General features: G+C 40.5%; 1 protein-coding gene across 1 annotated transcript in view; it reads right to left on the bottom strand.

The window, feature by feature from the left end:
- dync2i2 (dynein 2 intermediate chain 2) overlaps positions 1–22,070 on the bottom strand; it is a 42,016-nt gene that overhangs the window by 15,384 nt on the left and 4,562 nt on the right. The window contains exons 2-3 of the mRNA XM_048613753.1: positions 16,111–16,220; positions 10,331–10,488 (exon numbers count right to left, since the gene is read on the bottom strand). Of these exons, the coding sequence (XP_048469710.1) occupies positions 10,331–10,488; positions 16,111–16,220 (268 nt within the window). The remainder of the gene's footprint in view (positions 1–10,330; positions 10,489–16,110; positions 16,221–22,070) is intronic.

A 22,070-nucleotide genomic window follows, 5' to 3' on the forward strand; every position in this document is an offset into this window, starting at 1 on the left:
CCCCACCAAGGTGGTTATGTCTGCGTCCACAACTGGCCACTAGACATGACATCTTCATTTTGAAGACCTCTGGATGACTCTGGTAGAACTCAGCCAGTATCTGGCAGCAAACTTTGCTCAGGGCAATCAATTTTGCACCCCCTAATAACAGGCCGTCCTCTATTGTGATCTGGTCTCTCCGGGTCCAAAGCTGGTTATGACAGTCCTTTGGTTCCCCCCATCACCACCAGCTGTTTCAGTTCTGCCAGGACTGATCTTTATGCAAGTATAAGACTTCGGATGCACAGTCAACAGTATGTCCAGAAAATTTTGAACCATTACGGACTTGCCCAGCGTCAGTACCACCAGCTAGTGGAAGTCAACTCAATGCATCCACATTTGCTACTTGGCCTTCCGGATGGTGTTCGAACTTGGAATTGTACGCACTTAGTATATACCCATTGTTGAATTCGGCCTGAAGCTTTGGGCAGCACTGCCTTGTCCTCCTTAAGTAGCTAGTCGGGTCCGTTATTATCACAAATGTATGCCCATAAAAGGTATTGATGGAACTTACTGACTCCAAAATGGACCGCCAAATCTTCCTTCTTTGTCTGGGCATATTTACGTGCCAGGATGGATGCAGACTATGTATGAAATTTCTGTAATAATTCACCAGCTCTGCGTGGGTAAGAGACAAGGTCTCTCAGCATCCCATTAAGGGTTAAACCAAAGTCACATCCCTCTGCCAAGTGTCTTAACCTAGCCAAAAATCCCGATTTGGATTCCTCCGGTTCTCAAATTGCCGACTAAAAACAATAGCATCTCAGAATTACAGGAGGCTTGGGGTTGTAATATTCCTAAACTAAATCCACCAACTCTTGAAAGGTTTCAGTATCTGGTTCCTCATGAAAAGTTAGGCTCCTAATAACCAAAAAAGCTACAGGTCCACAAGCTGTCATGAGAATTATTCGTTACTTTTCATCTGCCCCAATGCCATTTGCCCAGAAAAATAATGCATTCAGTCTTTGACAGCAGGGTCAAATGAGTCAAGCTTCCCAAATAACAGCATGATGCCAAAAATGCTTACCCCAACTTAAAGGCGACTGTCGTGAGCAAGTTTCTTCAGGAATGTATCCCACGCTTGTCACCACTGAAATAACTCCACAGAGGCTGGCATCCCATCACCAAGATACCATCCATTTACACATGGAAAATCCTTAACACTGTTCCAGCTCCCTCAGAACCAGCTCTGTGTCAGAACGTCTGATACTGCTCTTTTTGTTCCCCCACATTACTGCTCCATAGCAGTACTGCTGTGTGCACACATGCCGTGCATAATTGCAGGTACTCAGGGAAGATATCATTGTGCAAATAATTCTATTCAATACATTCACCACCAAGGAAAAACACACATGGCAAAGGAACCAGTAACAAGCAAAGCCCGGTAGGGGCAATAAGTACGTGAAAAAAAAGTGAAGGGGTAGGATAGAGATTAAACCTAAATAGAATTGGGGAATAAAATAAAGCACTCGACCTTAAACCTCTCCCTAAGGGCATCGAGAGCATTGATGAACAGCACGTGCTCCCTCTCCATGGACACCCGGGCTCAAACCTATGTGCAGAAGAGGGGCAGGCAATTGGCCAAAATGACCCCCTCCACGGTCCACTGCCTAGACCTGTTTGTCACCAGTCTGGCCAGGCCCAGGAGCAGACCCACGAGGAGAAGACAGCACGGTGGCTCAGTGGTTAGCACTGCTGCCTCACAGCGCCAGCAACCTGGGTTCGATTCCACCCTCGGATGACTGTCTGTGTGGAGTTTGCACATTCTCCCCGCATCTGCGTGGATTTCCTCCGCATGCTCCGGTTTCCTCCCACAGTCCAAAGATGTGCAGGTTAAGTGAATTGGCCGTGCTAAATTGCCCATAGTGTTCAGGGATGTATAGATTAGGTGGGTTACAGGGGGATGAGTCTGGGTGGGATGCTCTAAGGTTCAGTGTAGACTTGTTGGGCCGAAGGGCCTGTTTCCACACTATAGGGATATCTATGATCTATAAGATCCTCCAACTTGCCTGCTCCTCTCAGCACTGGGTGCCCAAAGATCAGGAGCGTGGGGCTGAAATGCAACCAAAAATTGAGACAAAACGTTCTTCAGGTAACTGAAAAGGGAGTGCAAGCGCCCACAACCAATATATACATGGTCCACGGACTCCACAGTGCCAAAAACAAAAGGTTGGGCTGGGAGTCCGTGAAACACCGCAATCTGCAGTTGCAAGGGACTATTGTGTGCAACACCCTCCACTCCAGATCTCCAAGGGAAAGAGGGGGGACTCCCGCACAGAGCACAGTAAAGGTAAATAGGCACGCCAAGGCAGACAGTCGAAGAAGAAGAGCTGGATGGTGTCCAGCAGCAGTCTAGACATTGTCCAGCATTTTGCTTCCCCAAAAGACATACAACATAAATCTTGGTGGCGGTTCAAGTTGTGGGACACAGGCTCTGGGGAAAGTACAGGATCCTGGGGCCAATGTGAAATTCCATCTGGGCAAGGGTACATGCAGACGATATTCCACAACACACCTGAGCATCCTCCAACTGGTGCATGACGTCAGGTAGCCTACTGCACCTGGCATTCCCAGGCGGTCTCCCATTCAACTACTAACCAAGTCTGAGTCTGCTTTATTCTGAGATCAGATGAGATCGGGCATTTTTTACTTGACTAGTATGGCCATGGGCAACAATCAGTATCAGCCATTAGACTATTTGTTCTAATTTTTATTGAATTCAAATTTCATCATCTGCCCTGATTTGAACCCATATCCTCAGAACATTAGAATGGGGGCACTCCTCTTTTTAGCTGTCACCCAGAGCTCCCTGATTGGACCAGATTAACAACCCCAATCAGGGAACTCATTCTATGAGGTCCACTTGGCTGATGTCACTACAATCACCACACATGGTTATCATTAAACTCTTAAATTCCAGCTTATTTTTGAATTCAAATTTCACCATGTGCCGCGGCAGGATTCAAACTCATGTCCCCAGAACATTACCTGGGTCTCTGGATTAACAGTCTAGTGATAATACCACTAGGCCATTGTTTACCCATATTATTGTCCTTGAACAACAGGTGATTAACCTGGAGGGGTTAGGCACATGAAAAATGTGAACAATGGGTAAAGTTAGCAGTTTTAAATTGTTATTATGCAGCAGCATAATGGATGCTGCCATTAAGCCAGAAATGTCTAGCATATCATAGGGAGGTGGAGGCAGAATGATAACTAGACTAATAACTCAGAACGCCAGGCTGATGTCCTGGGAGCATGGGTTAGAATCCCACTAAGTCAATGCTAAAATCAGAATTCAACAAAACAAAGAATGGAATTAAATGCTGGTCCAATGATGACCATATAACCACTGCTGATTGATGTAAAAACCCATCTGGTTCACTAATGTCCTTGAGGGAAGGAAATCTGCCGTCCTTACACAGTCTAGCCTATGAGTGTGTTCTGGACACACAACAATATGGTTGACTTTTAGCTGCCTGCTGAAATGACCTAGCAAGCTACTCAGCTCAAGGGAAATTTAGGAATGGGCAACAAATGCTGGCTCAGCTAGCAATGCCTACATCCCATGAATTACCCAAAAAAAAAGACAAAAGAAATGGTATATGAATGTCAGTGCTGGTGCGATGCCAGGTATGTTGGCCACACAACTTAACAACTGGTGAATTGTATCAAAAGATAGTGTAATTACTGTACACAATCAGCTTGTATTTGCAAAACACTCAACATGACAGCTAATGTTAGTTGTGATTCTGCAATTGTTGAAAATTACGTTAAGAACAAATTTGATACTGTAAGTCGGGTTTGCAATGTAGCTAGACATTACATATTCTGATACACAGGAAGCAGAAAAACATGTCCAAGCATTGTGCCTTTTCTGAATTTAGCAACAGTACGAGGATCCTTCATTCCTTGATGCATTCTCCATGGCAATGCCTCAGAGTCTGCTTGCCAACCAACCAGCACCCTTTTCTCAAGCAGCATAAATTTCTGATGAAGGGCCTAGGCCCGAAACGTCAGCCTTCCTGTTCCTATGATGCTGCTTGGCCTACTGTGTTCATCCAGCTCTACACCTTGTTATCCCTTGACAACAAGATGGTATTTGCCTGGCTATGTAATTAACGAACCCTAGCAAAACCGAATTCAATGGGATCAGGGAGAAAATTCTCCACTGGACTCAGACCTTACACAAAAGAAAATAGTTGTGGTTGTTGGAGGTCAATCATCTCATTCCCAGACATAACTGCAGGATTTCTTCAGGATAGAGATCTAGGCCCAACCATCTTTATATAACTTTTGCTCCATTACAGAGTCTAAAGTGGGGATGCTTCCTGTTGGTTGTACAATGTTCAGCAGCATTCGCAACTCCTCAGATAATGAAGCAGGCTGCATCCATATCCAGTAAGACACCACCAGGCTTGCGCCAAGTGGCACATAACATGCACACCACTTCTAGGCAGTAATCATCTCCAACAAGAAAAAAATCTAACCACCTCACTTTGACATTCAATGGTTTCACCATAGCTGAATCCCTTACTATTAACATCCTGGGCACTACCGTTGATCAGCCATATAAGTACCGAGTCTAGAAGTGCAGGTCAGAGGCTGGAAACTCTGTGGTGACTACTTCACCTCCTGACTCTTCAGAACCTGTGCGCCATCTACAATGCACACGTCAGAAGTATGATGGAATGCTCTCCACTTGCTTGGCATTCCATCCACCACCTTGAACATTCACTTTGTCCACCAATGACATACAGTGGAAACTGTGTGCATCACTGACAATGGCAGCATGTCACCATGCCTCCACTAATAGCATATTCCACCACCTAGGAGAAGGACATTAAATGCATGTTAGCACCACCATCTGCAAGACATTCAGCTCACCAACTTTCAACTATAATCACTGGGCCAAAATCCTGGAACGCCCTCCCTCATAACACTATAGATGCATGGAGGAGCAAGTGTGACAGACCATATGGTCTACACTTGCTCTTAGCTCGTATTCTTGTATAATCCTGATTTACTAAGGACCTGCAAACTGTCCATCAACTCTACTGTGGGAGGGGAATTAAGGAAGGATTCCCAGCAGAGTCTGTTTCATAGAAAGACTGATAACTCAGCAAACTGGACAAATCTGGAAAACTTTTTTTTTTGTTTTTAAAAATCACGCTCCGTATATGGGCATGGTGGTAAAATTGAAAAAGCAGACATAAGTTGCTTTCTTGAACTGCTTCAATGCAGCAGTCAAGGTAAGCCCACAGAAATCTTGATGGTAGCATAATAGTTGTGTTCCTGGACTACTGAGAGAGACCTGGACAAAAGTGCCTTACTTTTGATCATATCACCTATTAACCATCTAAATTTCAGGGAGTGCTACTTCTGGTGTGTTGAATCTCTGTTTGTAATTTAACTTAATGAGCTCAGGTATCATTCTGATAAATCATTCTTAGGTCCATATAACCTTCCTAAAGTGTGGTCTCAGCAGGATGTTGAGTCACTGCAGCGTGACTTCCATTTCCTCATATTCTAGTCCTCCAGCTATAAAGGTCAGCATTCCTTTAAGCCTTTTCAATTATTTTCTATAGCTATCCATGATATTTCATGGATCTGCCTACCTGTCATCAGCAAACTTGAACATGCAGCATTTCATCCCACCATCTGTGTTGTAAATAAATAGTGAACAACTGAAGCCCCAATATAGATCCTCATAGGACACAACTAGTTACACCTTTCCAACTGGAGTACCTACTCATTACCCCTATTCCATGAACTGCTACTCAGCCTATTTCCGATCCTTTCAATTCTGAGAGTTTTAACTTTAGTTAACAGTCTGTTACGACGGAATGTATCAAATGCCTTTGGAAGACCATTTAAATAATATCCACAGACATCAACCTGTTCATTACTTCAGTGACAACCTCAAAATGTTTTTTTTTTTTTTTTTTTTTTTTTTAAAAAATTCATTTTTGTGGAATGTGGGCGTCCCTGGCTGGCCAGCATTCATTGACTGTCCCTAGTTGCTCTTGAAGGTGGTGGTGAGCTGCGTTCTTGAACTGCTGCAGTCCACTTGCACTGGGTTGACGCACAATGCCATTAGGGAGGGAATTCTAGGATTTTGACCAGCGACAGTGAAGAAATGGTGATATATTTCCAAGTCAGGATGGTGAGTAGCTTGGAGGGGAACTTGTAGGGGGTGGTGTTCCCATGTATGTGCTGCCCTTGTCTTTCTAGATGGAAGTGGTCATGGCTTTGCAAGGTGCTGTCTGAGGATCTCTAGTGAATTTCTGCACACACTGTAGTACACACTGCTGCTACTGAGCTTTGGTGGTGGAGGGAGTGGATGCTTGTGGATACAGTGCCAATCAAGTGAGCTGATTTGTCCTGAATGGTGTCAAGCTTCGAGTGTTGTTGGGGTTGCACTCGTCCAGGCAAAGTGGGGAGTATTTCAACACACTCAATGTTCAGTCAGGTTCAATCATGACATACCCTTTAAAAATCTATACCTATTTTCTCAGAATAGCTGCAAGTTATCAGTAACTCTGCCCTTATAGGTTCCAGTAATGTCCCGATAACCAATACTAGGCCAACTGGTCATACAAATCAGCTGCCATACTTTCTATTAATCACTAGATTTGTGACTCCTTGAGGTAATGAAAGATGCTATAAATGCATGTTTGTTTACTGCTCCACCCACAAATAGTGCATTAATCTTTAATCTTTGAGGTACACAATAAAGATTCAATATTTTCACCCATTCCTTCAGACTGCATCCAAAGTATTTCATTTTCCAATGATGCATGATAAAATATCATTACTGACACAGATTGTTAGAACTCCAAGTCCTCTCCATCCCTTAAAAAATGGCACAAACAGCTAGGATAACTGGATAAAACCTTTTTCATTGTTAACATGGAATCAGAAGTTGCAGACTAGAAGAGAAAGCTTTAAGAGATTTATATAGGGACCAAGTGAATTCTGTGACTGCTGTAAATAAATCTGTAACAAAACAGGAAAATACTGGAAACGCACGGGCTCAAAGGGTTGAGTGACATTCTACTATTCCTAATGTTCAAATTTTCCTTCTTCATTACCACGGTGGCATTTTTTCATCTGATCGTTGTTCCTAAACTTCAAAGCAGAAAGCAACTTGCTTTTTTTTTTTTAAAAACTCTTTCATCCTCAATGTATTAAAGGAAGACTGCATTGACTTCAACTCTCATATTTATTCTCAAGTTAAAAAGGAACTCTTCAGTTCCTTCTAGCCTTTCTTTTGTTTTAAATTAGTAGATTAATTTATTGGTTATTTTTCAGCTGTGATAACATCTTGCCCAGGATTTTATTTGGAAATTCCAAATGTATTAATCAGTCAACACAAAATACTTTGAACTTTTATCTCACAAATCATGAATTTTTCTATCACTAGTATCCTCTAGTGGTAACAATGATGTACCGCAAGGACTTTTTAAGAGCTTGAAAGCATTGCCTGGAGGTGAGGTAAAGGCAGATTGAATTGAGGTATTCAAGGGGACATTATTTTTAATTTAATGATCTAATGTGCAGGGATACAGGAAAAAGGAAGGAGATTTGCACAAATTCAAAATGCTCAGGAAGCTAGTGAAGACATGATGGACCATACAACCTCCTTCTTCCACCTTACTGATTCTGTGATTTTGTGTAATTTTGTGAACTCAAGTCACATACCATGAACAAGTATAAAGAAACCTTCACCATGGGTCTTTACCACTTCCAAATCAAAATATATCATACAGATACCTGATCAGTTTCTTCAATTTGCTAATATTTGAATAAGTGGAGACTTCAATGCTTTTTTTTCGCTGACAGGATGAAGGTGTCGCTGGCAAGGCAGCATTTATTTCCCAGGTGGCAGTTAAGAGTCAACCACATTGCTGTGGGTCTGTAGTCATATGTAGGCCAGACCAGGATGGCAGTTTCCTTCCCTAAAGGAAGGTGAACCAGATGGGTTTTTCCAACAATTCACAATGGATTCAGTCATCATTAGACTCTTAATTCCAGTTATTTATTGAATTCAAATTCCACCATGTGCCGAGGTGAAATTCGAATTCAAGTCCCAGAACGTTATCTGGGTATCTAGATTAACAGTCCAGTGATAATAACGCTAGGCCATCACTTCCCTCTGGGGAGGGAGGCAAGCAAGCAATGGCCTAGCGGTATTACACAGTGGCAACATTAAAATGGATACTTCATGGTTGAGGTTCTGAAAGGAAGTATATTTATCTTTTAATTTAGTGAGGAGCTATTGGAATTGAAAATCAATTTAATTTTCATTAATTTACTATCCTAACGTACCTTTAAATACTCCCCAGATTAAAAATGTGGTCTAACAGCACATCTTTGTTTTAGCACAGTTAATAAATTAGGGAATATACACAAATAGTGCTACCTCCATTTTTGTTTTACCTCAGTTACTGCAGTTGCACCAAGGTTAACACTGTAACTCAGCATGCTTGATTGTTCTTTCAAATCAATTTTGTTTCCTAAATGCTTCCTAATCCCCTCACTCTGCACATTGCTCCCTTCCTCTCTTGTGTGAGCAAGGACTCAGGAGAGGGGCAGAGGGCAGTGACAGTGTGAGAGACAGTTGGGAGGGGCAAGAGGCCAGCAACCTCTAAGTTACCATGCAACTAAAATTAAACAGCCATGCACACCAGAGGAAAAAATATGTAAAAAGACAGACTTGCTTTGAAACATGACTTACATTGCATGGTCGAGTCAGCAAGGCTTCATCAAGGGGACGTCACATTTGAAAAATCTGTTGGAATTCTTTGAGGAAGCAATGAGCAAGTAAGACAAACAAGAACGTGATCTATTAGGATTCCCAGTAAGCCTTTGTCAAAGTGCCACAAAGGAGGATATTAAATAAGAGTCCATGGTGTTAGGGGCAAGATACTGGATTGGATAAACCATAATGAACACCAACCGGCTACAAAAAGACACGACCAATACTCACTCATCTCAATCCACATGGACAAGGAGAACCACGACTTTGACTGGGACAACACCAAGATCCTGGGACAGGCTAGGCAGAGACAAGCACGAGAATTCCTAGAAGCATGGCACTCCACGAAGCATGCTATTAATAAACACATTGAACTTGACCCCATATACATTCCACTACGAAGGAAAACCAGAAGTGAGGTAATCCATCTCAACGGACCCCAGAGTTTAAAAACCAAGCGGGAAAACACACCGACGCTTCACCGGAGGCTGCACTGAGGATGTTACCAAGCATGGTAACAAAACGTCTGCAAAACAACAAACCAGCTCAGCGAGCCAACCAACCTCAACACTGCAGCTTAAATCAACACAACACAATGACCCAGTGGTATTATCGCTAGACTGTTAATCCAGAGACGCATATAACATTCTGGGGACCGGGATTTGAATCCCGCCAAAGCAGATCGTGAAATTTGAAATCGATAAAATATCTGGATTTAAGAATCTAATGATGATCATGAATCCATTGTAAATTGTTGGAAAAACCCATCTTGTTCACTAATGTCGTTTAGGGAAGGAAACTGCCATCCTTACCTGGTCTGGCCTACGTGTGACTCCAGACCCACAGAAATGTGGTTGGCTCTGAACTGTCCTCTGGGTAATTAGGGATGGGCAACAAATGCTACCTAGTCAGCAACGCCATCATCCTGTTAATGAATAAAGAGTGAAGAGAATAAACACAGACATTTTACTCATCAATTCTAAATAGGCGAATAAAAATCCATTTAAATAAAAGTTCCCTCAATGTTATCACCCCTGTACAGACAGTCATTACAGCACTTTGCTGTATCATTTACTGCTGGTAATATGTGCTGGCTATGACCTGCATCTCTTCTGTCTTTTGGATAAAACGTTAAACTAAGACACCACTTGCTTGCAGATAAAGATTCCAGGACAGTCTCCCAGTTTCCTGGCCAATATTTATTCTTCAATTAACATTACCAAAATGGATTAACTGACTAGTATATCACTGCTGTGTATGGAGACTTACAGCAGGAAAATTAGCTGCTATAATTACCATGTTATAGAAGTGATTACACTTCAAAAGTACTTCATTGGCTGCGAACAACTTCGGAGTGTCATGAAATTGTGAAGTGCACTATAAATGCAAGTCTGATTTTCATCCACTGCCTCAGGACGCCCAAGATGTTGGAAAAGAGCTCAATGACTTCAGTGGTTCAACTCATTTCTCCATTGCCCTAAAATGTGATGACCAGATACAGGTTTTAAAAATGAAAGCCTCAATTCATACCAGCAATCAAAGAAGGCTCTACTGGGTGGAATGCCAGGCACATGACAGCACTAGAAACATCTATCACTGTATTTGGTCTCCCTGGGTTCAACCCTCTCCGATCTAGGTTCCAGGAGCACACATAGGACTTCTCTGTACTCCAATCACCATCCTCCAACCTGAAAACAATGTGATAGGAATTATTACTAATCATACAAACTTTCACATTGAAAAGTAAAGCACAAAGCTGTTAACAGTCAAACGTTACTCAGAATAATTTACAGGATGATTTAATGGCAAATGGTGACTCAGAGAAAGATTGTGATTTAAATAAGAAAAAATGATCAATTAGATTTTGTATAATATTATACAAAGGAAACTTTCTTGCCCACTATCATCTCTTGTTACTTTGCTTCATGTTAGTAGTCCGTTGGTCAAAGGCAATCTGGAAGCACACAGGCATGCACTTGCAGAGGGTGTTTTTAACATTACAAATTTTTTCAACTATAACACTGTGAACATGATGGAGCCAGAAATCACTGCTGTCAGTCAAATGATCAACACCAGAAGAAAATCCACCAGTATATGCGCCCACTTCAGTCCAGCTGTTCCAAAGCAGAAAGCAAGGTGACAAAAGATGCAGGGTCCACACATAGTGGATATTATATAGTCAGTCAGTGACAATAATAATGATCCTTAAATGGAGTAGATTAAATAATATGACTAATGATGACTAGCACTATTAATGGTGTAATGTATGCTACACTTTCATTTCTTGTTATTTAGTACTGATACAATCTTTCTTTTAAAAACTAAAATACATAGAAAAAGTACCTTACCCTCTTAAGCATTTTTGATCCCCTGACAATTTGCAACTAGCACTGAATGAAACAAACACTCAACCATATAGAAACTTTTTAAAATATCTTCAGAATTCCAAAAGTGTGTCACTGTCAACAAATTACTCCAAGTGTAGTCTCTATTATAATGGAAACAAAAGGAGCAGCCAATTTGCACACAGCAACAAAATAAATGTCCAGCTAAACTTTTGATGATGTTGGTTGAAGTATATGCATCAGCCAGAGCACCTGGAATACTCCACTTCTCTTCTCCAAATATTGCTACAAGATCTTTTACACCAAACTGAACAGCAGACAGTTTAATGTTTCTTCTAAGAAAGTTTCTCTGACAGTGCTGCATTCTCTCAGGTCTGCACTTATGTGTCATCTTGGATTACATTCTCAGATTCTGTGGGGAATCTTAAGCTACAATCACAGGTTCAAAGTTGATCAACCAGGAACTGATCAGATCATACAGCGAGAAACCAGTGTGCACTGTGGTTCTGTCCTCAATGACACTCAGTAACAAGTAGCAAATCCTGGATAACAGTTGTTACAAGTAAGATGGAAGGAGTGCACAGCCTTTCTTTACTCCCACTATACTATCGTTGACAACAAAAATTCATTATTTTACGCAGTTCCTGATATGGCAAGTCTTTTTTTCTATATCAGACTTAGAATAAAAAGATCCATCAACCAAGTTTCTTCAATAAAGACAAAATCATTTTTGATTACAAAACAAAAAAAAAAGCTTATTCTATAAAGATTCACACTTTTGGCTAGTAATGGTTAGTTCTTAAAGGAAACAAAGGAATGAGGTATAATGTTCAGTCGGCTGTTGATCTGACACACAATGACAGGTCACCAGACAAGGCAATTGTCTCTGGGGTGTTGACAGATGCAGCTTGCTCAAAAGACTTTAATCAAGAAAACTTCCAGTAACTCTTCAAGTGAACAATCAGGTTTCACACTGGAGTCATTTCAAAAACAGGATATCTGAGCTGAGCAGTCTATACTTCAGCAGACTTCCTCGAACCAAAACAAACTCCAACTGCCTGCAAAAAGCTGTTCAAACAATCCATAAAATCCAGTCAGACGATGACCAACAAACAAGTCCAACAATTAGCTGACACCATGAAGCTTCCAAGAAATGTCTTGTTTTAAAAAAAGTTCCACTATGTCTTTTCATTGGTCTCTCTTTTAAAAACAAAATCCAGGCATCCGCACAGAACATGAAATAAATCTTATTTTTAAACACAATCCATGAAAACTCACCTTTGAAAAGTATTAAGTAAATATGAAACCGGCATAATATTTTATACTGCAAGGAACAAAATGAGCTAGAAAAAGAATCCTTCCGATACAACTTCAAGAGTAAGGTGTTACTCCAATATCAATTTCTCAATCAAAACCGACAGAAATAAAACTGGGTTTTCATATCATGACTATTTGTAGATACAAATTGGTTGTTGTGTTTCCTCACAAAAATGTAACTACATTTCAAAAGCAATCTGCTAGAATCATAGAATTTTACAGTATAGAAGGAGGCCATTCAACATGCATCTGTACTGGCCCCCTGGTGCAATAGAAATGTTCAAAGGACAAAATAAAAGGTACAATAGAAGTGTAAACTCACCTTTCACCAATGAATATACACAAAACTGGATCTATTGTGTTTTTAGGTTATAGTTTCAGAACAAGAAATAACCTGAAAATTCTTCAAATTATTTGTTAAAGTTTAAAGTTAACTAATGTACATATTATGACGAAATGGTTTTATCACAATTGCATGCAACAACTTCTATTGGTAAGAAAGTGACTCAAACAGTAAACATTGCTTTGAAAGTACTCAAAATGTATTAAGTGGCCATCTATATTAGGTAAAGTATTTCATTTGTTATAAAGTACTATGGGGCTTCCTGAGATCATGAAAGGCTCTATATAAAAACAAGTCTTTCCTAATTATTAAACTTTGTTTAAAATCCAGAGAGACCTTCAACTAAGTTGTTGATAGCTGAAGAGATGTTTACAACAACACATTTCAGGTAACACAAATCTCTGATAAAAATCAAACTTATTAAATAATTTTCAATAAATGTCATGATTGTGACAAATTAAAAGTAAAGGGGTCAATAATCCTGTGAAGATTTAAGAGGCCCTGGCAGTGAACTGCAGTGTGTCTGAACTATACAACAGCCAGCTCATTTAAATGACTTTCAGCATCCAAAGTGCATGACATGCTTAGCGAACACAGAGGTCATGCTATCTCAAACCCAAAAGGCTACAAACTTCAAAGCGGAACAGGGTATGAATTTAAAAATCACAGTGACATGTACAGAAACAGAATATCATTGTGCCAAGGTGCTACTTGGAAGTTCCAAGAGGAGGAGGTACTACAGAAAAGGGGTGGATCTATTTTGAATGGGTTATATAAAAGGATTCCCGCTACAAACCATCAAAGGATATAATGCTCTTCACACTAAAACAAATAGTATAGTACCAGACAGGCGAATGGAGGCAAAAACTCATCAATCATCTAAGAGACAAATAGATGATGCAAGTGTAGCTTTCCTTGTTCAGTAATTCTCCTGTGATAATCTGTCACATTGCTGCGTACAAATTGGCTGAAACAAGTGACTATCTTTTAAAATAATTACTAAAATCACAAAAGTGCTGTTAAGGTAAATGTATTTACTTAGAATAATTTTATTATCCTATATTCTAAATTATTCCGTGAGTTCAAATCATTTTTGTAGGTTTAGATCATACAGATTTTTGTTTTTAATTCATTGCTGGCTGACCAGCATTTCTTGCCCATCCCTAGTTGCCCTTGAGAAGGTGGTGAGCTGCCTTCTTGAACCACTGCATTCCTCCTGCTGTGGGCTGTCCCACAATGCTATTACGGAGGGAATTCCAGGATTTTGACCCAGTAACAGTGAAGGAACACCAATATATTTCCAAGTCAGGATGGTGAGAGACTTGGAGGGGAACTCGGAGGTCGTGGTATTCCCATATATCTGCTGCCCTTGTCCTTCTAGATGGAAGTGGTCATGGGTTTGGAAGGTGCCGTCTGAGGGTCTCTAGTGAATTTCTGCAGTGCATCTTGTAGATAGTACACACTGCTGCTTCTGAGCATCGGTGGTGGAGGGAGTGAATGCTTGTGGATGTAGTGCCAGTCAAGCAGACTGCTTTGTCCTGGATGGTGTCAAGCTTCTTGAGTGTTGCTGTTGTTGATGATAGAAATAAAGGCCATTCCAATAGAATAACTCAGAGGCACTTGGGTCAGTATATCACCAATTAAAAGAGGGGTCTTGGTAGTGCTTTGGTAGTGTTCCTACCACTGGGCCAGGAGGTCTCGGTTCAAGCCTCACTTGCCCTGAGTCAGAGTATGATTGAAGTAGCTATAACTAATTCAAACAAATTGATTCTCCTAAATCACCATTCTTTTTCATAATATGGACAGGACTTCCCCATGGGTTTTCGGATTCTAACCTCAAGTGGAGGCCAGAAGCTGACACTGCATGACAAGTAATCAGTAAGTTGTGATTTTCTTTGACTTTTCCCCTGGAGTGTCAGAGGCTGAGGGGCAACCTTACAGAGGTTTATAAAATTATGAGGGCCATGGATAGGGAGAATAGTCAAGGTCTTTTTTTCCCTAGTGTAGGGGAGTCCAAAACTAGAGGGCATAGGTTTAAGGTGAGAGGGGAAAGATTTAAAAGGGACCTGAAGGGCATGCGCATATGGAACAAGCTGCCAGAGGACGTGGTGGAGGAGGATACAATTACATTTAAAAGGCATCTGGATGGGTACATGAATAGGAAGGGTTTAAGAAGGCTAGGGGCCAAATGCTGGCAAATGAGGCTAGATCAGTTTAGGATATCTGGTCAGCGTGAAGAAGTCGGACCGAAGGATCTTTTTCAGTGCTGTATAACTCGATGACTCTATGACCCGAAGCTAGTCTCACTATTCAATTAAATATGATGAGCAGGTGCTCAAAGCTGGAAGGCCAATAGAAGGAAACAAGTTGTTTTCTGAAATAGTTGAAGTTGGAGGGCCTTCTCTCCAAAGTTTTTAAACTTTAAATTAAAGAGTGCCATTAGCAGTTGAGTAAGTGAGGGGAAATGCCTCCACAGGACAGTCTGCAGCTGCAGCAGAAGCAAAATAGGGAAAAAGCTTCCCCTTAGGAGAAGTGTCAATACAGTTTTAAGGTTAAAAGCAGGAGATTTAGAGGGAATTTGAGGAATTCTTGCCCACTCACCCCCAAGAGGGTGGTGGGTATCTGAAACTCAATGCTTAAAAGAGTGATAAAGGCAGGAACCTTCAAAAATTAAGGAGTATTTAGAATAGCATTTGAAACTTAGCACACAAAGCTACAGGGCAAGCATTGGAAATGGATTTAGTGTAGTGTAGTGTATACTTGGTAACTGGTGCAGACACAATGGGCTAAAGGACGTTTTCCTGTGATGTAAAAATAACTCTATATATATACTTCAATAGATTTCATATAAGTGAAATCTGTTATCTTTAGGTGGTTTGGCATACAAGTGACTGCAGATCCACATTTAATGTATTTGACTCTTAACTGCCCTCTAAAATGGCCTAGAAAGCGAATTAGTTCAAAGGCAATTAGGAATAGGCAACAAATGTTTGCCTAACCACACACATCCACATCCCACGAAAGAAAAAATGTTGTCAAAGCCATTGTTATGAGTTTAATCTTCATTAGTAATGGTCTAAACCAACATGAATGGCTTTGTGGTCCATTCCCAAAGTAGTATTATTGGAATTGGAAGTGCAGCCACAATGGAATTTAAATTTAAAACCAATGATCAGCTGGAGTCTTCTTTCCTGCTCTGAAAGACTCAAACGCTACATCACGAAAGACAAGCATTCACTTTAATTGAGCACGTGACTACCAATAATGAATACAGACCCAATGTTGGTTATTTGTAGCTATCATACCTGCCATATGCACAAGCAATGACAGAGCCTGTCACATTCCAAGACACACCAGTAACGTGCAGTTTTCGCTTCTGTGCTTCTGGATAATGCAGAGTATGTAAACATGAAACCTACAGCAGGATTTAAACAAAGAAACTCATTAAACAATTGCAAAGGAGCCAGTTACATTCTTGTTTCAGTCAGTAAATTAATTTCAATATCAAAGCTTGTAGAATCACGTGGTTTGCAATTATAGGTTGCGAGATTATGGATTTCAACCACAGGAGATTAAATTCAATCACTATTCGCTAAATTTACTTGGCACAGAGACAAAAAATACACAGCACACCTCAACATAGAACATTCTTGTCTGTCAATCTACTCTACTGTTTTGTTTTTTGTTATCCCATCCAATTGCTTTTCCACGAAGTCTCTTGCGATACATCATATTCAATATCTTCGGAAAATCCATACAAGCTACATCTATATATCTGGTCATTTCTTCGAGAACCGCTAAAATCAGTCAAGCTTTGTCTGTAAATAAAATGTTTGTAAAAGCCAAAGTAAAGTATTTAATATAATGGCCATACCTGCAGCAATGCAGATATATTAAATCACTTGCCATATGCCATTTACAATAGAAGCATACTGTGGTAGGGTTCTGGATTTTAATTTGCCTCAAAGAACAGGGGGATAATTATGGATTTATACTTTACTTCTAGTTAACTAAGGACCATGCCTCTCATTAAGTTTTTTCACATCAGATATGCCCTCAGAATTTCTAAGTCAGAATTGTGTTTCACTGTGTCAAAGGTATGTAGGAAATTTGAAGAGTTCCCTTGAATTGGCGATTCATTCATCTGCCAAATCCAGGTAATATTTATATAGCACCAGAAATAGTCCTTTTCTAAAAAAAACACCTCAATTTTAAACATCTCTATCAAATCTCCTTTTAAACCTTCTCTGCTTTAAGTAGCATGATTCCAGCCCCTCTGGTTTCCTCACATCACTGAAGTGGCTTATCGGTAGTACTAATTTTGGTAAAATCTCCTCTACACCATCATCAAGCCTGAACGTCCTTTCTGTGTAGCGCATAAAACTGGATACAATACTCCCTCAGAGACCTAATCAATGACTTATAAAGCTTAAATTCCTAATGGAAACAATTTGTACCTTCTACTCTTTAAACAGGCACTTCCCTTTGCATAGAAAGGGCAAATTACTTCAATTTTAACTTGTATATACTGAACACTGCTGACCAAAAGAATCCCATACCGTCCCTAAGACACACTGTCATGAACATGGATTTTTTTTTGCAGTCTAAATTAAATCCTAGGATCTAAAGTACAGGGGGAAAAAACTCCCATAAATATCGGAGAATTCAACTTAACATTGCATTCTCCCCAATGTCCTAATAAGCATTATCAATAAGCATTGAAAAACCTGGATGATCTAGTAATTACAATATTGCTGGTTTTGGGATACTGCTGTGTAAACACTAACTGCCGACTTCCTGCAAAGAAACAATGACTATAATTCAAAACTAACTCACTGGTCACAGAACGCTTCCAGACATCCCGAAGTTGGTAAAAGGCACTATTTAAATGTAAACATTTTAAAATCAATTCAATAGAAACATCAACAGGAACACAAACGATCAGAATTTGTTTTGTTATAAACAAACCAAACCAGAATAAACATAATGGAGCTTCAGGGACAAATGAACAAAGCACTGAAACGTTATGGTCAAAATCATGGAGATCTTGATTTCATTAAATCCCAAGTCAATTTAAATGGCAAGCATAAAAGGAAATTTGCACAGTTTTACACAAACTACCACAGGACAAGACCACAAGATGATACAGTGATGCTTCTGTCAAATAGTTGGCAGGTGTTTTATATATATATTGGAACTGCTCTGGTCTTTCTTTACGACTGCCAAAAATCAAAACAGTTCATGGAAATAAACTACAAAACTAAATGCATGGGCATAGCTGTTTTGATAGATTTGGCAGAGACCACTGCATGTGCACTTGATACCTTGGAAACATACCAATATGGAAGAACATGCAAATTTTGGCCTGGTTAGGTTGCTATCTAATATTATCCAAGGAACACAATTATTCGCAAATTGTTTTTATAAAGTTCATTATAGGAGGAGTAGAAACTATATTATAGTCCAATATTACCTCTGCACAGCTGCACCATCAGGCAAGAATTAAAAGTATTTTGTTTAGTATAAGCAGACCTTGTGTGGCATTGCTCACTTCTAGTCACAGTGTACATTGAAGTATGGAAGAGGAAATTGACTTGAATCAATATATTACATCCAGAGGTCTTCAGAATTAAATAACTTTTTTATAATGCAGGTAAATTAAACAGTCAATCTTCAAACAGTTAGACTCCACAAGCAACAATAGAGACAAATTTCCAGTTGGACGGCAAACAGCCAAGTATGACATTGGGTATGGAGGGTATAAAGATTTGGCAATAATACAAAGGAGGAATTGGAACATGTCAGAGTTGGGGGTAGAATGTGAGATTGGGCTCAACTAGATTTGTAGTGTCTGCCAGTAATAGTAACAAGGAAAGGAAACAGGTCTGATTACATTTAGTGTGAAAAATATAAGGCCTAGAAGTATTCATTTACCAGTTTCCAAGCCATTTTTAAGCAACATATCAAGATATTTCTCCTTTTGCCTTCTGTGAAGCACAAAGGAATTCTTCCCATGCAAAGATGCTATATAAATGCAAATACAGAGCTATCATTGCAAGAGATTTTTTTTTAAATTATTATAGAATTATAGAATCCCTACAGTGTGGAAACAGGCTCTTCGGCCCAACAAGTCCACACCAACCCTCAGAGCACCCACCCAAATCCATCCCCCTAACCTACACATCCCTGAACACTATGAGCAATTTAGCATGGCCAATCCACCTAGCCTGCATGTCTTTGGACTGTGGGAGGAAACCAAAGCACCCGGAGGAAACCCACGCAGACATGGGAAAAATGTGCAAACTCCACACACAGTCACCCGAGGGTGGAATTGAACCCGGATCCCTGGTGCTGTGAGGCAGCAGTGCTAGCCACTGTGCAACCCCAACTGCGCCACCCCAACTGCAAACTATTTCCTGCAAAACTAGTGGCTCAGTGGTTAGCACTGCTGCCTTACAGCACCAGGGACTGAAGTTTGATTCCACCCTCAGTCAACTGTGTGGTGTTTTCACATTCTCACCATGTCTGCATTTGTTTCCTCCAGGTACTCCAGTTTCCTCTCTCAGTCCAAAGATGTGCAGGTTTGGTGGATTAGCAATGCTAAAATTGCCCATAGTATACAAGGATGCGAAGGTTAGGTGAATTAGCCATGGGGAATGCAGGGGCACAGGGATAGGGTAAGAGGTGTGTCTGGGTGGCATGCATTTCAGAGGGTTGATGTGGACTTGCTGGGGAAAATAGCCTGCTTCCACACTGTAGGGATTCTATGATTTCAATGCTTTCCCCATGGGATTTGTACTCAAAACTGCCAAATGGATGATCCATCTTGGCCTCCTCCTAAAATTCCCAGTTGTTTCAGCTGAATCACTCCACTCTACCGGATATCATGATATGCCCGAAGGCATCATAGGCCTTTCACGTAGCCCCTAACATCTCTGCCACAATAGTACTGAAGACTTGTGCTCCAAAACCAGGCCCACACCTAACTAAGTAGTTCCAAGAGAGCTACATGACTGGCATCAACCTCACAATTTGGCAAATTGGCCAGATATGTCCATAAAAAGCAGGGCCAGGGCCTCAGAAGAGATTTACCAGGATGTTGCCACGTATGGAAGGTTTGAGTTATAAGGAAAGACTGGATAGGCTGGGACTTTTTCCACTGGAGCATAGGAGGTTGAGAGATGATTGTATAGAGTTTATAAAATCATGAGAGATATAGGTAGGGTTAATGGTAAGTGTCTTTTCCCTAGGATGGGGGATTTTAAGACAAGGGGACATATTTTTAGGGTGAGAGGAGAGAGATTTAAAAAAACATGAGGGGCAATTTTTTTTTTTTTTTTTTTTTTTTTTTTTTTTACACAGAGGATGGTTTGTGTACAGAATGAACTTCCTGAGGAAGTGATGGATGCAACATTTAAAGACACTTACATAAGTACATGAATAGGAAAGATCTGGAGGGATATCTGCCAGGAGCAGGCAGGTGAGACTAGTTTCATTTGGGATTATGTTCGGCCTGGACAGGTTGGACTGTCTGTTGAAGGGTCTGTTTCCATGCTGTATGACTATGACTATGACTACAACCAATCCAATCCCTCAATTACTGCTCCACCAGACTACTCCCAATCGTTGGCCAGTGTAACAGCATTATTAAGTAGCAGTTACTCAATAATAATCTGCATACTGATGCTCAATCTGGATTTTACGAGGGCTGAACTACTGACCTCATTACTCCCTTATTCTGAACATGGACAGAAGAGCCAAACTCAACAGGAACTGCCCTTGACACCAAAGTAACATTTCACAGAGCACGGCAAAAAAAAAGAGCTCTAGCAAAACTGGCCTTGATTGGAATCAGTGGGAAAATCCTCCACTGGTTCGAGGCATGCCAGCACAAGGAAGATGGGCATAGTTGTTGGAGGCCAATCATTTCAATCCCAGGACATCACTACAGGTATTCTTTAGGGTACATACATTTTAATTAACCAATCAGATATGTTATGACAAGTCGGACTTGAAAGCAGGTCTCTTGACCTTCAGGTAGGGACACACTACAACTGCACTACAAAAGCCCTCTCTTCCTTAGGGTAGATATTTGCTAATCAACCTGTTCAGGGATGTTATTATACACCTCTAGGGCAGGCAGTACTTGAACCCAGACCTCCTGGACCAGAGGTAAAGGCACCACAACAGCCATGTCCTAAGCCCAATCATCTATAGCTGCTTCATCAATGACTTTCCCTCATCATAAAGTCACAAATGGGGACATTTGCTGATGATTGCACCATATTCAATGTTCAGTGCCATTTGCAAATCCTCAGATACTGAAGCAAGATGTCTAACATTGCCTGGACAACATTCAGGCTTGGGCTGAAGAACAGTAAAATGACATCCATGACTCGCAAGTGCCAGATAAAGACAACAAGAGAAAATTTAAGAAACTCCCTCTAATATTTAATGACATACACTTTCTAAATTCTGCACTGTGAACATCCTGACCAGAAACTGAACTGGACCAGCCATGTAAATATTGTGGATACAACAGCAGGTCACAGCTGGGAATTTTATGCCAATCAATTTATCTCCTGAAAGGACATCTCAAAGTTGTGGGGTTGAAGGGGATTTCACAAGGCAAAAAGGGATTTGAAAAAAAAGCATGGGAGTTTTAAAATCAAGATGTTGCCTGACCAGAGGGCCACAATCACAGGAATGAACAGGAATAGATTTGAAAAGTTATAGATGGCAGAATGTGAGAGAACAGCCAGGAATATTGAAATAATCTAATCTAAGGATAACTGGGTGAGAGTTTCAGCAGCAGCAGACATTCTGAAAAGGGGGCAAATTCAAGCAGTGTTATGGAAGTGGGAATGGTCTTGGTGAATGCAGAAATAAGATCTAAAGTTCATCTTAGAGTTGAACGCGACACCGAAGTATACAGAGAAGCTATTGCAAGTGATTCTCTCTGATTAGATAGATAAGAATGGAATAAGATGAGTAGTCCTATTCAGCCGGATGACAATGCAGAGGTGTTGGAGAAGGATGGTGTGATCAACTATATCAAAGATAGGTTGAGAAGGAAGAACAGAGGAAGTTTATCTTTGTCACGGTCACAGAGAATACCAGTTGTGATTTTTACACAGGGAGGTGATGGCCTAATGGTATTATCGCTGGACTGTTAATCCAGAGACGCAGATAATGGTAGGCAGATGGTGGAACTTGAATTCAATTAAAAAAAATCTGGAATTAAGAGTCTAATGATCATAAAACC

The sequence above is a fragment of the Rhincodon typus genome, chromosome 28, assembly GCF_021869965.1.
Source record: "Rhincodon typus isolate 14 chromosome 28, sRhiTyp1.1, whole genome shotgun sequence".
Classification (NCBI taxonomy): domain Eukaryota; kingdom Metazoa; phylum Chordata; class Chondrichthyes; order Orectolobiformes; family Rhincodontidae; genus Rhincodon; species Rhincodon typus.